Source organism: Vulpes lagopus, chromosome 4 (assembly GCF_018345385.1).
Source record: "Vulpes lagopus strain Blue_001 chromosome 4, ASM1834538v1, whole genome shotgun sequence".
Taxonomy (NCBI): domain Eukaryota; kingdom Metazoa; phylum Chordata; class Mammalia; order Carnivora; family Canidae; genus Vulpes; species Vulpes lagopus.
In genome coordinates, this window is record NC_054827.1 from 108149753 (window position 1) to 108172310 (window position 22558).

At 46.9% G+C, this 22558-nt stretch overlaps 1 protein-coding gene across 2 annotated transcripts in view; it reads right to left on the bottom strand.

Moving 5' to 3' along the window:
• The window catches only part of SLCO3A1 (solute carrier organic anion transporter family member 3A1), a 305050-nt gene that overhangs the window by 41329 nt on the left and 241163 nt on the right, over nt 1–22558 (bottom strand). For both annotated transcript variants that reach the window (XM_041751583.1, XM_041751582.1), the window contains exons 5-7: nt 12791–12955; nt 7305–7503; nt 4976–5114 (exon numbers count right to left, since the gene is read on the bottom strand). In XM_041751583.1, coding sequence (XP_041607517.1) covers nt 4976–5114; nt 7305–7503; nt 12791–12955 — 503 coding nt within the window. The remainder of the gene's footprint in view (nt 1–4975; nt 5115–7304; nt 7504–12790; nt 12956–22558) is intronic.

Here is a 22558-nt window from a genome sequence, read left to right on the forward strand (position 1 = left end):
AGGGATGGCCAGGTGTGGGGACTGTGCCTACAGAAGATCAAATGTCTTGTCTGTAGGTTTGACCATCTCTCAGCTCCAGCCAACTGCTGCCCTAGGGGAGTGCCAGGATCAGGTCAGTTCTTATCCGAGTTTTATAGAGAGGCCAGGAATCCAGATTTGTGTATGAAATGCACAGACTGTTTAAACCTTGGTTCAGGCCACAGTAAGCACACGTGAAGGGCAGAGGGGGTAACAAGCAGTTAGTTTCTTCTGTAATATGCTGATGTGGCCTCTCCAGTCTCTAGCATGGTTTCTTCAGTGCTTGGACACATAAAGGTGGAAAGGAAAGGACACTGAAGGCTCAGTGCTCAGTGTCAGCTCAGACCATTTCTAGAAAGGTACAATTTTAGGAACCTATCCCTCCTCCTAGAGCAGAGGTTCTCGACCCTGGGGGATTCTGCAGAACCCAAGCAGAGCCTATGGAAACATCTGGAGGCACTGCTGGTTTTGCAAATGAGCAGGGGTAACTATTGGCATCTACTAGTGAGTAGAGCCTAGGGATATTGCTGAATATCCTACAGTCCCCACCACAAAGACATAGCCTTCAAATATCAGCAGTGCTGAGGTGGAGACACTCTGGAGGGGATCAGTGGTTCTCAACCTCTGCTACACACAAACACACTTGCGGGGGAGAAGTGGGCTTTAAAAAGTTATTGATACCAGGATCGTACTCCATAACAAAGAAATCAGAGTATCTAAGGATGAGGCTCATATTTTAAAGGTTCTCAAGCAATTCTAACACTGCCTGCATTAGATCCAGGAGAGTAAACAACAAACTTCCTGCATACATCTATCATAGGCCCCCCAGCCCTCCGCAGAACCAACTCAGAGCTCTGCTCTAACAGGTGCTCGACACACATCTGGCTGCCTGTGTGGGGAGATAGATTAGTGGCCCATGATTAGTCCCCTACAAACTTTGGTGCTGGATTTAGATTGACTTTCAACGTTCTATTGGTAGCTGATACAAGCCTTTCTTTTCTTTTATCTTTTTACTCAATTATTCAGTACATCAAAAGGCTACAACTTCCAGCAGTCAGCAGCATACCAACATGCTTTCCATTGGAATAATTACTTCTGAGAGTGAAAGGTACAGAAACAATCTGGACAACATACTCATGCCAAAGGAAGCTTACAAAATTAATTTGGATCTTTTTTGTCACCCCTCCTTGGTCATATGCAATGAGGAGAATTAGAAATTGTATATTAAACGCAATCCTGGAAACTTTCATTGCTATCACTCAAAGAGATGGGAAATAGGGAAAAACAAAACAAAACAAAACCCAAACCAGAGCAGCAAGGCAAGTCTAATAGCAGGAAACCACTCACACTAACCAGATTTCCCTGTAACCAGAATTATTTGATGGGCAACTCACATTTAATCAAGTCAGGGGCAATTTTCACAGGTTCTGATAGAAGCTGTGAATGGGTGAGAGATGAACAGGGACTGGAGCTTTAGTACTGAAATCTCCACCAGTCAACTAACCTACCTGCCAATTGCTATTCAAGGGAATGATATTCTTACCCGTGGCTCTCTGGGGTCAGCACAGGGGCTTCCAGCCAGGTGCTCAGGACACCTGGGGCCTTTATCCAGAGCCATGACACTGGACACTGGAAATGCAAGGGTTCACAGGATAACCCCATTCCTGGACACTGGAGCCTAAGGAGGCAGATGCAGGAGTAAACAAGCTGTTTGAATGGGAGTAGAGGTAGAAGGGACAGACTGCCAGACAGAGCAGGTGCTGGAGGACTCTGTAGGGCAGGGCACTAATGCAGCCCTAGAAGAAGTGATACCCTGGGAGGAGGCTTCTTAGCTGCAGGTAAAGAATTATTATGCATCTGAAGGACTTGACTGAGGACTCTCCTGCTAAAAACAGCAGCACGTGCAAACGCCCAGAGATAATGGACAGCTGGGTATGTTGCAAAACCCCAGGAATTTCAACACAGCAAGTCATTCGTCAACAGGTGGGAGGAGTGGGGAGGTTGAGGCTGGAGAGGCAGCAGGGCCAGTCTGTGAAGGCAGAGGGTCCTGACTACATGGAGTACAACGAAGAGGTTTTTTCAAGGAAAGAAAAGGTGAGAATTGCAAAGAGGTAAGTCGCAGGGTCAGAGGAAGACACTGAGGTTGGTGTCAGACAGACAGACAGACCTCCATGTGAATTCCAGTGCCACCAGGTTCTGCATGGCCTGATTCTGGACATATGTCCAGAATCATGTCCAGGTTCTGCATGGCCTGGGGCATGTGACTAGTCTGTAATCGGGGCATAAAAATCACACCTCCTTCCTCAGGTTGCTGTAAGGATCAGCAAGAGAAGCAGCACAGAGCTGGGTGGGCCGGTGGAGGAGTGGCTTCATTCATGCCTGGAGAGCCTGAGGACTCCAGCAGCCAGTGAGGGGAAGTATAAGAAGGGAAAGAGGGAAGATGGACGAAGAAGCCTTTGGTTCCTGGAAAAGGTTTTGTGGGAGCACGGAGACAAGAAGGAGAGTAGGAACGAAGGAGGGAGAGAATGCACCAGGAATATATCCCACCATGTGGCATTTTCTCAAGATCCTGCAGCAGAGATATAAAAGACTGAAACTGCTTTCTGCTCATTTTTGGACGGTGGCCTGAGATTTCTTTGATTCTAGGCCAAGCTGTCACGGGCTGTGAGTGACGTGTGGAAGGCCTGTTGCCTGGCCCAAAAGGGCTGTTGAAAAAGTTTGCTGTTCCTTAAAGCTTTAGGATTACAGCTGCTCTTAAGGCTAGATTGTCACAAGGGCCCCTTTGCACAATACATACGGCTCTGAGTTCCCAAATCCTTCACATTCACCTGCTGGACGCCAGGGCAGGGAGAAATGTTACCCCCACCAGCCGTGGGCCCAGGTCTGTCTCCATCTCTGACTTGTAATCACAGGAGGAGAACCTCTCTGCTTTGCAGACAACATGAGGCCTCAGTAATGTGAAGAAAAGGCAGGTGTCTGGAGGAGAAAGGATATGTCCAGAGGGAAGCAGAGAAGCTCACTATCCAATAATTGCATTCCACAGCTTGCTGTTTCAGCAGCTGGAAGCAGTAATGGGCCTGGTTAGGCTCTTATTCAATAAGACTCTTGCACATGAAAGACCAAGGGAAATGCAACTTTTAAGACATTTTTTTGGGGGGGGTCAGAGAAGGCTCTGGAATAGAGACTTGTTTGGTCTCAGAACACCAGTTTATAGAGTCCATTTACTTCTTAAAACAGGACAATAATCAAACATGATTTATAGAACTTTTTGGATATTAAAATGTTAATAAAGTGGCTGTCATGAAAACAAATAGCTTATATTTTTATTTTAACCATTTGCAAGGCCTCATCTCTTTTTTAAAATTCATTTCCATTCACATAAAGAAATTGCTTTATCATCTAATTGAAAAAAAAAATCAGATTCTCTCTCCCCCCCTCCCCACTCAAGGTGATTTATTTTCTCTATGGAAAAATGTTAATAAATGGCCAGGAATCTAAATGTTAAAAGCAAAGAAAAATGAAATCTTTGGAGATGAAAATAAGTGATCGATTTTTCTTCTTTCAGAGAAATTGCTGCTCCCAAAAGACACAGAATATGAGGAGAAATAAGTAATTACAACTCTAAATTCCTTTAAAGCAGCCACTCAGCCCTCTTCTTGTCTTTCACTTCACCTAGACATTCCTAGACATTTCTGGACAACTTCTGGATGCCAGCCCTCACTTGGGAAACTCACAGATCAGAGCAAATGACAAATACTTTTAGCAGATCACTGCAGTGAACTGAGGGCGCAGCCTCCAGCAGAGATAGGTGCTAAGAACCACAGAAGCAAGAACACCAAAGAGAAAGAAGAGAAGGGATGGCCTCACAGAGAAAGGGGAATTTGAGGGTATGGACAGGTGAGGAGGAGTGTCCAAATGGAGGAAGAATGAAAAGACACCTGTTGTGTGGGGGAAGGTGGATACCACAAACCAAAAGGGAGTAGAGCTGAAGAGATTGCATGAGGACACATGTGTCCTGAAGACACATACAAAGCCAGGTCAATGCCTAGCTCTTATCCTGCAGGTGACAGGGTAGCACCAGAAGGAGTCATCCGCAGTGTTACAGAAATCATTTTGTCTGCAGTATAGAAGATGGTCCAGAAGGGGGCGGTCCTGAGCTGTGAGGCCAATTAGGCAACTGCTGCACAAGTGCCAAGCAAGACACCAGGAGAGCTTGCACCAGGGCCCTGGTGTTGGATGCAGACAGAAGGCAGGCAGGTGTGAGAGACACCTGGAAGGTGGGATCAGCATGGCTTGATGACCAGTCCCTTAGGGTCAGGTTTTCAAGCAGAGAACAGGGAAAACTGCAGGCTGACAGCCAACTGGACAATTCATACTGAGGAGGAAAAACAAAACCCAAAAAACTCAAAACCAAAACAAAACAAAGTTTAGTGGGGAGTGGAAAAAGGTGGAAGGTATTTAGTTGAGAATAAAAAGGTAAAAGGAACTGAGTAAGGAAGGGGTTAAATTAGTGTCGATAGTCTCAGGCTTGGAGGAAGTGTGTGCTAAATGGTTCTCCAGCTTTTCTTTACACACTTCTGTTGATGGGGAGCTCATTACCTGTAGAGTCAGGCTATTTCACTGATACACTTTGTGAGTGCCCTGAAATACAATCTTTTTCTCTGCCTCCATAATGTACAGCTTCCTCCGACATTTTTATTTTTAGTTGCTCAATGACACTTTTTGGAAACCTATTTGATTTAGCAGGAAGGTCCGAATGACCTGGGAGTCCTCCCATCCCGCTGACAGAGGATGCTCCACTGGAGCGTGGAGGAGACTGAAAAAAAGTCACAGTGCAGGCACACAAAGTATAGAACACATGTTGTTGCCCACCACTGGCCCCTGACCACAGGTTTTAAGCTACTTTGGCTGCCTGAGTCCCTGGTCCCATCCCATCCCGTTAGAAAATCACCAATACCGTGCTGTTGCAGCCAGCAAAGCAGGCAGACAGGTAGGTGATGCCATCTGCCCCACACACTGGAGTGAAGGAATCGGTTTGGCATTCACAGTTTTTATTGCAGGGCGAGTAGGGGTCCAGGGCCGAACCAGGTGCTGAGCTGGAAGAGAGAGGAAACACGGAATCCATCAGAGGAAGGTCACTTCTGTTGGATCTCTCCAGGGACAGCCTTCTGCCCTCTGCTAAAATGAGGCACCTGGTACCCCTTCCTCCTCCTCCTCCGATCTTACCCCTCCCTGTCCTGAAAGGACCAGCCCAGCACCGCCACTGAGAGCCGTGCACAACGGTGGCAGGCTGCGAGCTTCCTCTGCCCAGAAGAAGTCTCTTCTTGATCAGCTCAGAGCCACCTCCACGGCAAGGCTGCTCATGATCACTGCAGCCTCAGCCCGTTCCCCCCCTCCCTGACCCAACACCACTGCCATCGGGCACAGCCCAACACTGACTTGGGGTCAGTTCTCATCTGTCTCATTCCTCCCTAGCAGGCAGTGAGCTTTGTGATGCTCAACACACCACTACCACTACACTGGCTTCGATAACTCTCGTCTGTCTGATTGATTCAACTTCCTGAGAAAAATAACTCAAGTTATTTTAAATTTCCTTTTGTGCCATTAAAGGCACAATTACCTAGAGCTCGCAGACTGCAAAGGGGAAGAGGATGGAGTGGGTGTTTTCAGCTCTGTAAGAGAGGAAGTGTCATTTCCAGCCTCCCAGGGTTCGGACCACTTCATAGTAATGATGATCTGACAATTTATGTGCCAGCACCGTTGATGGTACCTCGGATATTATTTTACTTATTTTCCAAGTGACCCCGGGGGGTTGATAGAGAAGGAAACTGAGGCAAAGCCAGGCTGAGATCCCACCCAAATATATGTAATTCGTACGTGGCAAAGCGAGGGAGGAGGGGCTGAGGTTTGGAGCTCTACCAATCTGGGCAGAGCTGGCAGTTGGATTGTAGGCTCTGAACTGTTTTTTTTTTTTCTTTTTCCCATGAAGAAGAACCTCATTATCGTAAGACCCTGTGCTTTGAACCACTACAAGTTTACTACTTGAGAACTGGCACAGTAAGGCTGGCGGTCTCTCTCTCCAAATGCTGTTATTTATGGCATGCACAAAGCAGAAGGTGCCACATTTGGGAGAGGGAGGAATGGGGGGTGGGATGCAGTGGGGGGCAGAAGAGGCCACGGTGCTAGTAAAGGGGATGGAGGGACACACAGCGGCTGGGCTGTGCATGGATTTACAGACAACTGCCTCTGCCTATGTTCTCCTATTCAGCTCGCTTGATCTTGTCAGGTGGCAGATAAGTCCAGCTCTCCTGTATCTTCTGGATACAGACTACAGGAGAAAACCTGATGGCCTGCCTGGAGGAGGAAACTGGCATGAGGAGGAACTGGTATCCCACAGGTCGATTCTGCTGCAGCCCTGATGCTCCAGGACTGATCCCCAAGCAGCTTCAGAGTCTCACACAGAAAAGGGGACAGCTGTTCCTGCTCCGTACATAAACGCTCTCCATAATTCCCACTGGGGGCAATTCTGATTGGACTCTAGATCAAAGCCTTGAGATAATAACTAGAAAAAAAGTGTCCCACAAGAACCAACTTTCTTCCCTTCTCCTTCTTTTCCCCTTTTATTCCCCATCCTCTGTCCCCTCCCATACTTATCAATACCTACTATGGGTGAGACCCTATAATTACTGTGGGAGCCTAATGATAGCTTCTGATAATTTCTGGAATAAGTGAAATCAATTCTGTCTTTCATTTAGAGCTGAAGTTTAAAGGGTGCCTGGGTGGCTCAGTTGGTTGAATGTCTGACCCTTGATTTCAGCTCAGGTCCTGATCTTAGGGTCGTGAGATTGAACCTGAATCGGGTCGGCATTGGGCGTGGAGTCTGCTTAAGATTCTCTCTCTCCCTCTGCTTCTTCCCATACTTTTCTCTCTCCCCGTCTCAAAAAAGAAAAAAAAAAAGCTGAATTTTAAAACAAAATTCATCTGTATTATTTATCTTCAATTATTCCTAAAGTCAAATGCCAAAAATGGTAATAGGAGTACTGTGAGGAGTGAATGTGATGGTCTCCCCTGGCACGCTTCTGGCTCCTGTTGAGCAGAATCATCTGTGCTCTCCACCCAAAAGGTCCATGGTGATTCTTCAACCCTGAGAGGACAATGTGAAGGCATCATTGAACCCTCCACTCATGGTCACTAGGGACAAAGCTGGCTCCATTACCCTACCATGAAGAAAGAGTCCAGGCACCCCTGGCAGGCAGGCATGGAAAACGGCTATTTCTGGGACTTACGTGTTTCCATAGGGAACAGTAACCCCAGCCACAGGGCCCGTGTCACAGCCCAGGAAGAGGAAGGAGACGTAGCAAGCTGTGGACACCAGGTTGACGAGCATGGCCATCCGAATGGCCCCGAGGGCAGAAAGACTGAGCTTCTTCACCAGGAGACCACCCAAGAAGATCCCCAGACAGGCACATGGGATTGCAGTCATCCCTGGGAGAAAAACAGAGGGGGCAGGGACTGTTAGCAGGGAAAGCGGGGCCAGTCGGCGCTGACAGAGGGGTGCCAGGCTGGGGGCCGAGCCCTGCACAGACCAAACTCCCAGTGACACCACTGCAATGGTACATCCCCCACGCTGCCCCCAAGTCTCCATGAAGGGCCTTATTTCTGCCCTTGGGGAACTCACAGAAAACTGGGGGACACAGACATGGAAACATTCAGCTATTAGGAGTCCAAGTACATATATCTATCTTGCTAAGTAAGGGATCCTCATGGGAAAGACACAGCTGGTGTTGGGAATGACCAAGAGACAAAGACGGACAGACTGGGATCATGCACGTGCGTTTTAGGGAAGTCATGATTGGGGAGCACTGACGTGCCATTTGTGCATTTTAGAGGTGACATGGGAAAAGGGATTCAAGATCACTTGGGGATTTTCTCTCCTTTCCTCATTAGCCAAGGAGGGCTTCATTGAAAGGATCTGGTGGCTGTTTAAGCAAAGGTCCCAGAGCTCACCAGCCTGTGGACATGGTGTTTTAAACAGCTCCCAGAACTCTTGGGAAGTAGCATCAATCAAATCAATATGTTTTGTAGCTCTTGGTGAGTAATTGGCCTAAAAAATGTTCCCCTCTCTTACAAACAGAGCTATCTGCAAGGCAGCAGGACCATAAACCTGTTATTTCTGACTCTCAGAGACTTGTGGAATTTCAGAAGGACCAAATGGTGCTAGGGTTCCAATCTCCTATTTGGCTTTGCTCTGTCCTGATTCGCTTCATCTAAAACTCAGCTTTAAATTACTGTGCGTCATTTATCCACCGGGTAGACTGTGCATGGCCAATTTCCCAGTCTAGGCTGTCTCCTCCTTGCCAATCAACAGACCTCTAGGTCAATCGACTACATCAACCAGCTGGTATGTGCTAAGGGAATGCAAATTAATTTTAATACTAGGGGAAGAAAAACATAATCAGGGAGGCTGAGCTCTGCAAGAAAATAGCACAAGTCACATTTAAATAAAAACGTATGATATCTCTGCATTATTTGATGCTCTTGGAATACCTATGCTTGGTTTTCTCTCTGGTATAAAAAAAAAAAAAAAAAAAAAAAAAAAAAAAACGTATGATATCTCTGCATTATTTGATGCTCTTGGAATACCTATGCTTGGTTTTCTCTGGTTCTTGGTATAGGAATGACCTTTGTGATCCAGCCCCCATGTGCCCCTCTCTGCTCACCCCCCCCCCCCCGCCCTCCTGGCCCAAAGCTCCTCCTTTCTGTCTCTGGGACAGGCCAAATCCATTCAGATCCCCAGATTTTGCACCTGCTGCTCCCTCTCCTGGGACATTCTTCTACTGTGTCTCTACTTGGCTGGCCCTGTACCCCCTTCAGAGATGCCTTTCCCAGACCATGCTACCTAGAGTGGGTCCTATACCCCACCCAGGGGCTCCCTATCATTCCTCACCCCATTTTATTATCTTCATGGCTCTCTCCCTGCTATCTGCAGCTGACTTATTCGTATTTGGACTTTTGGTTTCCTGTCCACTCTCCTCCCTCCTGACGTGCAGCTTCCCTGAGCACAAGAAGCTTTTCCATCCCATTCAGTCCAGCATGGTTCCCTGTGCCTGGCATGGGGTGGGCACTCCAGGCTTCTTTTTGGGGTGAATGAAATGGCGAGCAGGTTGGACCTGTGTGAATGAACACTGGTGAGGACGGGCCCACGCCCAGAGAGCAGGCCTGGGCTTGGTTTCGTTTCCTAGCAGAGGAGGCTGTGGGGAGCGTCACCTGGTGAGGATGGTAACTATGGCAATAACAGGCTTTCAGTGCTTTTTCTCCCAACCGTCATCAGGCCGCTCTCTTCCTCCCTGATGTGTGTGCAGCCTTGGAATTCAGTTATCAGAACTTCCCCGCAACTCCATCCTCATTACGTTAACCTATGCAGATTGAGTCCTTTTTATCTTCACGCATAAATCCATGCCATCAGTGCCTTAATCATCTACATTGCTCTTCTCCGGACTCTGCCCCATTTGCTGATGACTCCCAGGGGGGCCCAGGGCTCTGCGCTGATGCCCCAGCCTGCAGGGAGCAGGGGCTGAGCACCTTCTGATCCCATTACCTGTTTTTGTTTTGTTTTTGTTTTTGTTTTTTGTTTTTTAACTATTAACAAGACTTTACTTTTTAATTCTACAGCTACTGCAGATGGATTATTTAATCCTTTTACTCTCCATTGCCAAAATAACAAAGCTGGAATTAGCTGATGGTAAAAGCTCTCTATGTTTATCACCTCATCTCTTTTTTTTCCATTACCTATCTTTGTGCCCTGAGTGCCCAGTGTCAGCCCCCATTGCAGGCAGCTCTCTAGGGAACATGCTGATTTGAGTGAGGCCCCAAGCAGGACACAAGAAGAGGCCAAGCATGCTGCCAGCGTGGACTGTCGGACAGATGGTTGGACACAGGAGCCAGCAGGTGGCTTCTCTGCATGGCAGGAGAAGGTCCTCCCCTGCCAAGCACTAGACGGAGTTGCTGGGAAAGAAACAGGTGAAGAGGGGGAGATTGTTTTTTTGACCTTCTGCCCTGAAGACTATTGATTTGTTTGTCGATAGAAACTGTCCTGAAAAAGAACACAGCCCCAACATCGAAGCAACCGTGCAAATGTAATGAGAACATAAGAACAGAAGCTACAGAAATGAGGAAATGGAGAAACTCGGGCTGCTGGAGGGCAAAACCAGAGACATCCCAAAAATAACAAAGAAGTTATGACTTTAATTATAAAGAGACCCACTTTACCGTACCTCTGTCAGACAGGTACTGGAAAGCTGCCTGAATTTTGCTAATACTTCTTACAAGTGACAAGTAACAAAAAAGCAGATGGCAAAGTGTTATTTTTTAAAAAAAGAAAAAAATCAGGTTCGTGGTAGGCTAGCCATTCCCAAGGAGACACTATGATCCAGGTGCGTCATCGTAGCAGGCTTTCATTTTTTTTTTTAATTGATATACATTATGTCCTGGGAAGTGCACGAAGCTTAAGGAAACACCAGATTCCTTGCATCCATATATACCCCTATCACCACCACTCAGATCAAGTTTGGCACATTCCCAGAGGCCCAGGAAGGGTCTCTGGTGGCTGCCGCCTCCCCGTCCCTGGACAATAGTTCCCCCATCATCATAGTCTTTATCACCTTAACTAAGCTTTCCTTCTTTAAACTCATAAATCTGTACACTTTTGTGCTTGACGTCTTTCAGCTCTATCAGATTCATCCACATTGAGGCAGGTACGAAAATGCTTCCTTTCTCCTGCTGGGTGATAGCACTGTGTGAACATTCTATAATTTATTTATCCCTTCTCCTGTCGACAGACATCTGGGCTGTATCCCGTTGGGGCCATCATGCACCAGGCTGCTCTGAATGCAGTTATATATGCGTATCTAAAGGAGTGGACTTAAACATTCATTTCTGTTGAGTCCATGCCCCGAAGTGGGATGGATGGATCCCCGTAACAGGTGCACTGCCCAAGAGCTGTCCAAAGCGCTCACACCATCGGGCACTCCCAGCAGCGGTACCTGAGACTTCCTGTTGCTCCACACCCTCACCAACATTTGGTGCTATCAGGTCGGTGGATGAATAGTGGTATCTCAGTGTGGTTTTAATATGTGTCCTCCTTATGATGGGTTGGTACCTTTGCATTTGCTAATTGGCCATTAGGCAAAGAGACAGGAAGTGCTGAAGGAGATCATTGCTCTCAGCAGGTGATCTACCCCTACATACCAGAGAAGGTAATTCATGGGGCTGGAGCTCTCTCTCAGATGCAGAGCCATACTAGCTGCATCTCAGTGGCCAGACTCACGTCTCTCTCCTCTTCACTGGCAAGACCTATGTATGGGCTCTTCTGTCGAGGGCTGTCCATCCACAACCCCTCTCTTTCCTGTAAAACCCTTTCTGCTGGCTCTTCACCCCCCCAACCCCACTGCCTTAGCAACCTCCTCATGTTTCCTAGCAACGCACCAACTCTCCCCCAGTTCCCCTCCAGGGACACACACCACCCACCTGCCATGGTCCCCTCCGGTACTCTATGGCTGAGCTTCGAGGAAAGTGTCCTGCAGCCGCAGACTACTCCTTCCCTCTTGGGGGCTGCTCTCCACACAGAGTATGGGCTTCCCACCCATACTCTCAGACATAGCTCTGACACAGGCTGAAGGACATCCTGGTGGTTGCAGGCAATGGAGACGCTGTTGTCCTCATCATGTGTGTGCGCTGCTGCCTGCTTCCTCCTTGGAATCATCCTTGACTCCCATGACCTGTGGGTTTCTTTCTGACTTCGCCTTGGACTGCTGTGCTTCCTCACGGTTGGGACTTTATTCTTCTTTTCCAATTCACTTTCTTACTGCGGAACTTCCACTCCACGTCCCTGACTACCCTCAGATTACACCGATGCAACCGAACTTCTATTCCCCAGCAGGGTCTCCTTCCTGAGCTCCCATCAAGTACAGGACCCCACAGACACACCACAGGTGTCTCACACTCAGCAACTTCAAATGTGGTCTCACAATCTTCCCTCATGGATCTGATTCTTCTCTGTTGGTTCCACGTTGCAAAACTGGTGCTACCAGCCATCAGAGCCTGAAATGCAGGTGTCTTTCCTCACTCTTCTGTCTCCTTTGCCAATCATGAAGCCACTTTGCTAACTACACATACGTAATGCTGCTTCCCACGAGGGCGAATTGGTTTTCCTTATCACGCCAGCTCCAAATAGCAGAAGGAGATGCCTGTAGTCTCCTACTAAGAAGGATGGTCAGGCCATGCTTGAGCTTGGGGAGAAGGAGTGTCATGATCCATTAATTATGTCTGCCATGGGCAGGGGTCAGGAAGGGAGTGTGTGGCTTCCAAGTTCTGTATTTGCTGACTACGTGTTTCACGCTGCCAAGAATATTCTTACTTTTTTATGTGTCTGAGCAAAGCCTGCTCACCTTTCAGGATATATCTTGATTCTTCTCTTCCTTCATCCTGTCTTCTCCCAAATTCTGTAGTTCACAGCTATCTACTGATCTCCTGGCCTGTCACAATGCTTCCTATGTACATTTCATATTTTAGTTCTTTATTATCATATCCCTTTGGCAAGTTTTACTGCAAGAATAGACTAAAATTCCTTCTGCACACAAACACCAGGACTACTGCTATTGTTGGAGCAGCAGAGTCTGGGCTCTTTCTCTGATGGGCCTTGGTAAATTCTCAGAGTATTACCTGCATGATAGCAGCCCTCTTCCCACCCAGGGGGACGGAGAAGCAGACTCACCGAGCAGCTGGTTGGCAGAAGAGGTGGTAAGGTTAAATTGCTGCTCCAGGTACTTCCCCAAGAAAGCAGCGAAGCCAGCCACCACTGCAATCTCCATGCAGGCAGCCAGGATGATGCAGGTGAACACAGGGTTTGAGAGCAGGTGCTTGGTGACTTTCGGGATCACTGCAGGGAGAGAGAGGAAGAGGGTCATACACTGCACTTCCAGGCCTTCCGCCCCCAGACTCCCTTGTTGACACACTTTTGCCCATCTCAGTCAACAGCATCAGGAGTCACTCAGTTGTTCAGACTGAAACCTAAAACCTGTAAGTCACCCACAACTGTAGACTCTGGCTTTAAAATATATGCTGATATCTTGCCAATTAAGCTGAGAAGTACTATAACAGGAGAGACTATATTGTGCCTTTTCTTAGTTTACTGGAAACACTAAAATATTTTATAAGCAATGACAAATTATTTCCATCCCCCTCAAAAAAGAGTTTGGGGTTTGTTTCTCTCTCTCTCTCTCTCTCTCTCTCTCTCTTTTTAGATTTATTTATTCATGAGAGAGAGAGAGAGAGAGAGAGAGAGAGAGAGGCAGAGATACAGGCAGAGGGAGAAGCAGGCTCCATGCAGGGAGCCCAACGTGGGACTTGATCCCAGGTCTCCAGGATCACATCCTGGACTGAAGGCAGCACTAACTGCTGAGCCACCCAGGCTGCCCAAGGGGGTTTGTTTCTCAAGCGAAAAAAATATATATAATTACATATTATAAATTATGTTATATCAAGTATTTCTAAGCATCTATATATGTAGACCTGAGATGAATATTTATAACTCTGTGTGTTAAGAAAATATATATATATATATTTTTTAATTTTTATTTATTTATGATAGTCACAGAGAGAGAGGGAGAGAGGCAGAGACACAGGCGGAGGGAGAAGCAGGCTCCATGCACCGGGAGCCTGACGTGGGATTCGATCCGGGGTCTCCAGGATCGCGCCCTGGGCCAAAGGCAGGCGCCAAACCGCTGCGCCACCCAGGGATCCCAAGAAAATATATTTAATCTTAAAAAGCTTCAAGAAAAAAATTGGAATTCTAGTGCTTATGTATATACATATATGTGCTGAGTCAAACCCCACCTCGTCGCCTGGTCTATGGCCACCTGCCCAGCAAAACTTCCATGAGCTCTCATGTGGAGGACTCCCAGAGCATGGTTTTTCACTTTTGATCTGATAAAATCATTCCCTACATGGTAGCCAGTGGGATCAACTCAAATCAGTTTCCTGCTCAAAACTCCCCGATGGCCCATGTCTGTCTCTATAGCAGTCTGATGACTCTTCCTGCCACGTCTCTTTCTCCCTCCTGTCCAGCCTGCCTACCCCTGCTCTTTCTTGCTGGGTCCTCCTCGCCTTGTGCTAGGGGCTCCTCCCTCTCTTGGGATGCTCTGCCCTCAGATCTTCCCTGCATCTCTTCCCTCATTCTTAGGTGGTCTCTTCTCATCACCCAGTTCCACCTCGAAGAAGCTGCCCACCCAGCCTGGTGCCCTGGACTTGGGTGAGAACTGATGGTGGGCAAAAGCACTTCGTGGCTTGCGTACTGTATTAAGCACCACCAGAGCCAGAAAACAGGTCCTGTTGAGACCTGTTAAACTTCTATCTTATTTTATTATATTCTGTTTTTCTTGAAGTATGTGGTTTTGTAGACCACTTAGGATTTTCTGCTTACATTGGTGCTTTAAAAAATGTGACATTCATTGTTTTTGTTGTTTTTTTTTTTTAATCCTTTGAGTGCAGTCACATTATTTGGATATTCCTGGTGATTAGACTCCTTGGTATCTGGTCTTCCACCCAATCGCCTCAACTGTGGTATGACAACGGATCTTAGCGGTATGCAGAGGGGCTCTGCAGGTATAGGTACTAAGGCAATCCTGTCGCTCCAACATTTGTGCTATTATTTTAATGTGTACTTATAAAAATGTCAACTGAGGGGCTCCTGTGTGGCTCAGTTGGTTGGGCGTCTACCTTCAGCTCAGATCATGATCCCAGAGTCCTGGGATCGAGCCCCATATTGAGCTCCCTGCTCAACAGGGAGTCTGCTTCTCCCTCTCCCTCCCCCCCCCAACTCATGCATGCATGCTCTTTCAAATAAATAATAAAATCTTCCCAAAAAATTAAAAAGTCAACTGAAACATAACCAACATATCAAATCTGTGGTTTCATGGCTCTCATAGCTTAAAATGATGCCAGGTTAAAACAATTAGATTTAAAGTTATTTAGAGAGAAGTCTTATGTAAATAATGGTACAGGTGGTAAGCAGATAAGGCAAAATGTATAAAAGTTATATGCCAGGGACTACAGTAAGGGGAACTCTGTTCTGCTGTAATTATAATAATATGGAATATTTGGCATGTGGTATACTTTCCACCTGTGTAAACAGAAGAGAGAAACTGAGTCCCAGAAGGATCAAATATTATTCTAAGTCTAGGAAAAACCAGTAGGTACTCATGGTCATACAAAATAAACAGGTGAGCAGGGAGTCTAATACTGCACTCCGAGGTGATGAATTAGCCAGCTGTCCAAAAGAAGAAAGCTAATAACACAGACTCAATCTCATCTCCTAGGAGATGAAACCTCTAAATGGCCCAGATCATTAGAATAAAATAATAATAGAGGATACATAAGTTTTTAATAATGTTAACAGATAAGCTCAATAAATCAAAATGGCAGAACAATGGGTCAGCCAATGGTAGGTACACACAGCTCAAAATTTATCATTTCCATGAAACCTACCAAGTTTCAAAAATGAAAACCTAAAGAGAGGGACTTAAAGACCCTCCGACATAATAAAAGGAACTCAGAATCACCGTGGGCTGAGCAGCCTGATCCTACATCCCAACTAAGAAACAGCCAGAGCTGGTGGCCTCTGCTTTTCTGTCATAGTTTCTCATAAAATTTACTAAAACTTGAGGAAGGTCACTCTTGGATGATGTAACTGTGTGCAAGCACGCATGCATACACATATGCCACAAAAACCCAGAAACTTTAAATCCATGGTATTCACTCATTTATACCTACTTTTTTTGCAAAGGCACTAGTCTTTACATGTGTTCTGTTTATTTATTTACTTTTGCAGGGTCTTCAGCATCTAAGATAATCTGACTTTTTAAGAAATGTCCTTTCAAATAAATGTCTAAAAGTGGTTACACTTACAATCTATGTTTAAGTGTTGAGAAATTTTCCTTTGTTACATCCACATTATTTTTTAAGAAACGTACAAATGTTTAGAGGAATGTTGACTGTGTAATGTTTAAAACCGTGAACTGCTACACAAATACATAAGATGAATACATTGGGTGTAAACAAAGGGTAACACGGTTTCTGTCTTTAAACACAAAAGCCTGTTGGATGTTAAGACTCCATCACCATAAATGGCTGCTCACAAGTGAAGGCTGGTTTGCTATTGTGCGCAGCACATTGTGACGGTATAATGTACCCATGATAAGGGACTTGGTTGACCCTGCCACAAAACACGAATCTCCACACTGTATAGGAACAGGTATGGATCACATCAGGCAACCACAGTGCCTCCTGGTAGTGAGTGAATGTCAAAGCCCCTGGCTGTTTGTGTTTTGGTTTGGTTTGTGATAGAAACACTGTTGCTCCATCATTGTGCTCTTTTGGAATTAAGACATCTGAACTCTGGAAACACTGCCAAGAGTCAATAGGCAGGTTGGGGGCATTCCAGGAAAAAAGTCATCTGCTATACTTTCATTATAGCCCTCATTTCCTTTGTTAGGGTGTACACCGTTCAGATGGGGACCTCAGAAAGAAGCACCACAGCCCCTCTTGCTCACAAATAAAATCGTTTGATACCAGCAGCATCCTCCAACTAGCAACTGTGCTCTCTGGCTCAGAAATGGTGCCAAAGAGGATTTATGTCTGATCACATTATTGTGGTCTTGGTATCTCCTTCTCCTTGATCATGGCTATCAGATTTATTTGGGGAGGAGGGGGGCATGTCTTGACAAAGGCAACTCCAGTTAATGGAATGTTTTCATCCTTTAACAACCATTTTAATTATTCCAGAGATAATTCCACTTCAGTGGGGGAAGATTCTTTGTTGAGATAGGAGAGCCTGCCTGCTTTTGTCTTAGTGTCTAATGACTAATTTCGTGTTGAATTAGATGTGAAAATCAGTAGGTTTGATGATCATCCTACTGAAGACTCAGGGAAGCCTCAGTGGACCTTATTTGCATGAAGAACATTCTTTTTTCCCCTCTATCGGGCCGATTTGCTGCCAGAAATGACAGATTCCTCTTGCGTTCAGCTCTTTTGCTCTTACATTCTTCCCTCCCATTCTAGGTTTTATTGCAATGACTCACAACACTCTCCAAAGATTCCTTTTCAAAGGTTCAGCCTATCCTCCAAAGCCCCAATTTGAAAAGGGGTATTAATTAGCTTGAACCTAGGGCTATCCCAGTATTTCAGGCTTTTTCATTCAAATGGGTTGTTAAACCTATAAAATTCTAACCTTCCAAGGAGGCAGCAGCTAATGAGGTGGCCCAGACAAATAGAAACTGAAGAACCAAGGCCACACCAGGCCACAGAACCCCCGTGGTCCCCCGTAGCCAATTACTTCCCACCTACTGATTTAGCTTCAGAGGCTGGGACCTCGGACAGGAGGTGGGCTGGCGTGCACCATGCCACCTCACCGGCTGGGGAGTACTTCACCTCTCATAGGGAGCCCGGTGCTATCCTCCAGCAGGTTGATACAAAGAGCCAAACAGCAGCAGAGGAGAGTCCTCCAGGAAAAACAGGTTTTCCACTACTGTCTTTGGAAGACATTCCTGTAGGATTAAGATTTCCTGAAAACTTGTAGGCCCTCCAGGAGGGAGAAAGCCAGGTTTGGAGGAGTTGTGAGGACTGATACAGAAAGAGTATCACCTGGGTACCAAGTACTCTTCTAGCCACTCACAATCAAATTGCATAATCCTCATGGCAAACCCGTGACCTTGGGGCTATAAGGGCCTCTGTTTCCAGGTGAGGAAACCAAGGCAGAGAGTAGTCCCAGGGTGAGGGATGCATGGCAAAAACTCAAACCGCGGCACCTGCTACTCTGGAGCATGCTCAGAGCCAGGCTGCTATTCTGGTTTGGGTTTTCAGAAATGCTGCTCGTGGTCAGAGGATGGAGCATGCAGAGACCACTCCTGATAATCAAAGGTCTAGCTTCATGCTTAGAAAGAATATAAAAATTCCCACTAGGACTGGAAAAAAATGACTCCTGGGATTAGTCCATGTTTTTTGGAAGAGGAGAGGTAGGACAGGAAGGGAGGGAGATGAATGAAAGAAAGGCTTGCAGAGCCCAAAGGGGAGGAGTCCTGTACTGCAGACAAGTTTGACTGAGCAAGGTTGTATAAAATAAGGACCTAGTTTAAGAAGCCGGGTCACTGAGACCTGAATTCTATCTTCAAAACCAAGTAGGTCTGGGTCCCAAGCGCACCTCTCTGTCCCATGGATTGTTGCAAAGATTAAATGAGACCCATGCATGCAGAGAATGTGACCCAGGGCTTCTGCACACAGGTAAGATGAGAGCACAATGCTAAGTAATACAATAGAAGTACTTGTTGGCTATGTTAGGGAGCAAGCCCTGGGGCTTGAAGGACATCAGAGCTGCCCTAAGAATGCCTGTGTATGAGCAGATGTGGTGAGGAAGCAGAGCTGGCAAGAGACTGGGTGGGTGAATGGAGTTCCTGGAGCTGCCACTGGAGCTGCTGGCTTCCCAGGGACAGAAATGCCCTCTTGCAGAGGGCTGGGTGAGTCAGGAGGTAGGGGACAGAAGTCCTTGTCCACCTCCCTTCCCCAAAACTGGAGGTGCTCTGGGAAGTGCTCACTGCAGGGCTCGGGCCTATTGCACTTGACTCTAGATGTTTTAGCCCTCGGGCTCTCTACAGAAATTTGCCTTGACCTTCTTTTTTCTTTAATAACATTGCTGTCAATACACCATGGTTAATGCTCCCAGTGTGTGCAACTGCTTGGTAATTACGACAGTGACAGCTGACATTTGCTGGGCAACCAACATCAGATGGGCCCTGAGCTGAGGGTTCCTAATGTCACTCCCACAGCTATCACAACAGGGACAGTCTCACTGTCTTGTTTCAGACATGAGGAAACCAAAGCTTCCTTAAGTGGCTGCATAAACCATGCTCCCAGAATGCAAAACTCAGGCCTGCCTGCACTCCAGAGTCCACCTCTAAATCTTTGGGTTTCTGTATGGGGACTTCAATCAACGGAAAAGTGTTTATTTTCTGAAAGATAAGTTGTCATGAAGCGCTTCCCAGTGCACAGGACACAGGACCCAAAAAGCAAAGGGAACAGAGAAGTGGAAGGAGCAGGGTAGGGGTGAGATACACAACAGTCTTCGGGTCATGACCAAAACCCAATGAAAAGAGGAAGGAAGAAGTAACAAAGATGTGGCCAAACACCACAATGGAGGCACGAGATTAAAGCCAAGGTAGGGTGAATCCTAGGAAAAATGATGTTTCCTGGCATGGCACGAACATTTGGCAGCCACTACGCTGGTTCCCCGTACCCGGTGCCGGCCGTCATTACTGCACCAGTGTGTCCCTGGACACTCTTGCCTGGGTCCTCTGGTCTCTCCCACGTGAGGAGCCACCTGCATGCAGAGATGGAGCAGCCCCATCCCTAGATGTGGGCACTGTGCCCAGTAAGAGCAGATGCTTCATAAATGCAAGAGGGATTAAAGAATTCGATAAACAAACAAATTGCAGTCTCTAAAGGCAACTGTCACCATCTCTTAAGAAACATTAACTGTGGAGACAGGGACCAGTTCGTGATCATATCATGGGTCACATTCCGTAGGCTCATGGGTTATATGGAATGGAAATAATTAGCGAATATGGCCATTTCCATTGCTGAGTCTAGAGGTATCTAGACTCCCCTGAATAGGGGAGGAGAAGAGCCTGGGAGGGAGAGGAAGCCTATGGTGCCAGGAACCTTCTAGAAAGGAGTGCCTATTGTGCACTGGCCCCAGACTGGCCACCTCGGGATCTCTGTGACCTTGTTGCTGCAGATAAGACTGTCTCCCAGTCTCTGTTCTGGGCAATCGAGGGACCCAGGTGAGCTTCCTGGACCTTCTCATTGCCAACTGCAAGACAGGTAGTTACCAGGCTTCCATCTACCAGTCTTGGGAACAGGCTGAAGGTCCCTTGTATGGAGAAGTCATGGTTTGAGTGAACAAACCAGAAGCCATCAGCACAGAAAACAAGTATTTACACTGAAAGCCAAGCATCGATGGGTGTGGATTGGACAGGGAAACCCAGAGCCAGTCAGTTCTATTGATTCTTTTTTTTTTTTTTTTTTTAATTCCCAATTCCTTATAACACCACCAAGAAATCGTGGGAGAAAAAGAGTAATGTGGGGTCCCATTAGCTGGTGTAAGCCCAAGCACCCCCCAGAAACACAGCTAGCTCCTGCCATTCCAGATCGGTGAACCCCAGGAGGGTGAAGTCAGAAACACAGGGTGGCAGAGCCAGAGAAGAAAGCCTGGGGAGTAGCAAGCTCTGTTCCAGATCCAACTGTTGTGTCTTTTCATGCCAGAGGTAGCAGAGGCAGAAAAGGATTAAAGAAATAAAGAGTGTCTCCTAAAGAGAATGCCACTTTTGTAACTTCACACCAGCCCCTAGGAACCTTGTCTGGGAGCATGATGCGCCACCTCAGGGGTGGCAGAGCTTACTGCATTAAGCGTTCACAAAAACTCGACCCATAGGAGAATGTACTGCTCGAAAGAAAGAGCAATGCTCAGAAAAGACATGGTGAATTTCAGCACCTAAGAGAACAAAAATGCCTGTGTCTAAGCCGAGACTCCCTAGTGCTACCTCCTGAAGGGTTGAGTTTACAGCAGACCTTCTCAGAGCCTTCAATGTGCTAATGTCACTTATGCACCTCCAAATGGGTCACATCGCAGGATGTCCCAAGCTTATTTCGTAAGTAGGTCTCCTCCCCATGTTTTCATCTTATGGGCAAAACTGCTGCAGAAACAGCTCTGATGGAAAGCCTCCAAAGGACTCCTACCACCTCTCCTATTTATTTTCAAGTAGGGGTACATTTAGAATTGCCTGGAAACTTTAAAGAAATTCAGGAGCCTAGACCACCTCCCTCTTCCCCACTAGACTCACAGAATCAGAAATCCTAGGGGTGCAGCCTGAGTGTGGGTGTGTTTCAAGAAACCCCCCAGGATGGGACACCTGGGTGGCTCAGAGGTTAAGCGTCTGCCTTCAGCTCAGGTGTGATCCTGGAATCCCAGGATGGAGTCCCATATTGGACTTCCTGCATGGAGCCTGCTTCTCTGCCCTTCCCCTCATAAATAAAAAAAAAAAAAAAAAAAAAAGACCCCCCCCCCCCCAGGTGATGCTGATTCAAACCTCTAGGTGGGAAACAGTGACTCAAAGTCCACACACTTTAGAAGAGCAATGCAAAAGCCTTCCAAATTCATTTACAATTTTACTGGAGTCTTACTGGGGTGGCCTTAGGTGCTAGGAACTCTGCTGGGTGCAATAACAGACACCAGACTCCCTTCTACCATGACCTTTTCTGAAGCCTAATCCCCCAGATGAGATGTCTCTCTCCCATCTACCACTCGGGCATTTCTGTGCCCTGCCTCTGCTCGCGCCCCCCCCCCCCCCCGCCCAGAAGCCCCTCTCTTCTATCCACAGGGATCCTGCTCATCTTTCCAGATGGGGCTGAAATGCTACTTGTTTTATTCACTTGTCTTTGAGTCCTCCCTATGGACTCAGCACATCCCTTTGAACTTCCCATGATCCTCACCACCTTCTATCCTGCATTCTAGCAACACTTCTTAAATGCCAAAAGAGTTAACATGAACAGGAAAGCTCTAGGGTCAGATGGGATAAAACAATGCCAGCCAGCTTTCCTTAGAGCTTGCCTTCCAAGGGCCTTTAATACTCGAATATACCATATGGGTCTCCAAGAGGGTCACACACTATATAGACATTTCTTCAAGCTTATTTGGCTGTATACCTTTCCTCCCTCCCCCCATTGATTTATATTTCCCCTGAGCATCTCCAAGGACTTCTGTTCCAAGGAACACCCATAGGGAAACATTGTCTTCTAGCAGTTTCCTTCCTTCATTCAAAGAACACCCACATTGTGCCAGGCTTTGTGCCAGGCACCCTCCCATGTGTAAATCTCAGGTGCTTTGTGGAAATGACTTGTGGCCTGTTCACAGATATAACACCCCAGCACATCCTCCTCCACAGCTGGTAAGAATATGAGGAAGCCATTGGCCAAATTGGTCCTGGGGACCTACAAACATGATTCCTGTGGCATGGCAGCGTATGAACTGCAGCCTGGTGCATGGTTCCCAGCATTTGGGGGGGCGGATGTTTTCCCTGGCCATGGAATCAAGAAAGATTTTAATGGGAAATCCACGTGAGGGCAGAGCACAGTTCTGAAGACAAATGGTGCAATAAAAAACACTTAGCCATCTAGCCCGCAGAACAAGGGCTCTCAGATCACCAGGCTCCTCACTATAACAAGATGCTGAAAGGCACAGGCCCCTCATTACAGAAAATGTGGCAGGAATGGACTGCTAGCTGGCAGAGGATAGAGGAGGTTTGGTAGAGTTGTAGAGGCTGGAGGCTAGAGGCAGGAGCCGGGTCCCTCACGCCAGGCCAACGCATGTGCAGCCCCTGCTCAACACCGAGAGAGGAGCAGCGGTGGTGATGAGTGTGCACCCTGTTCCTGACCC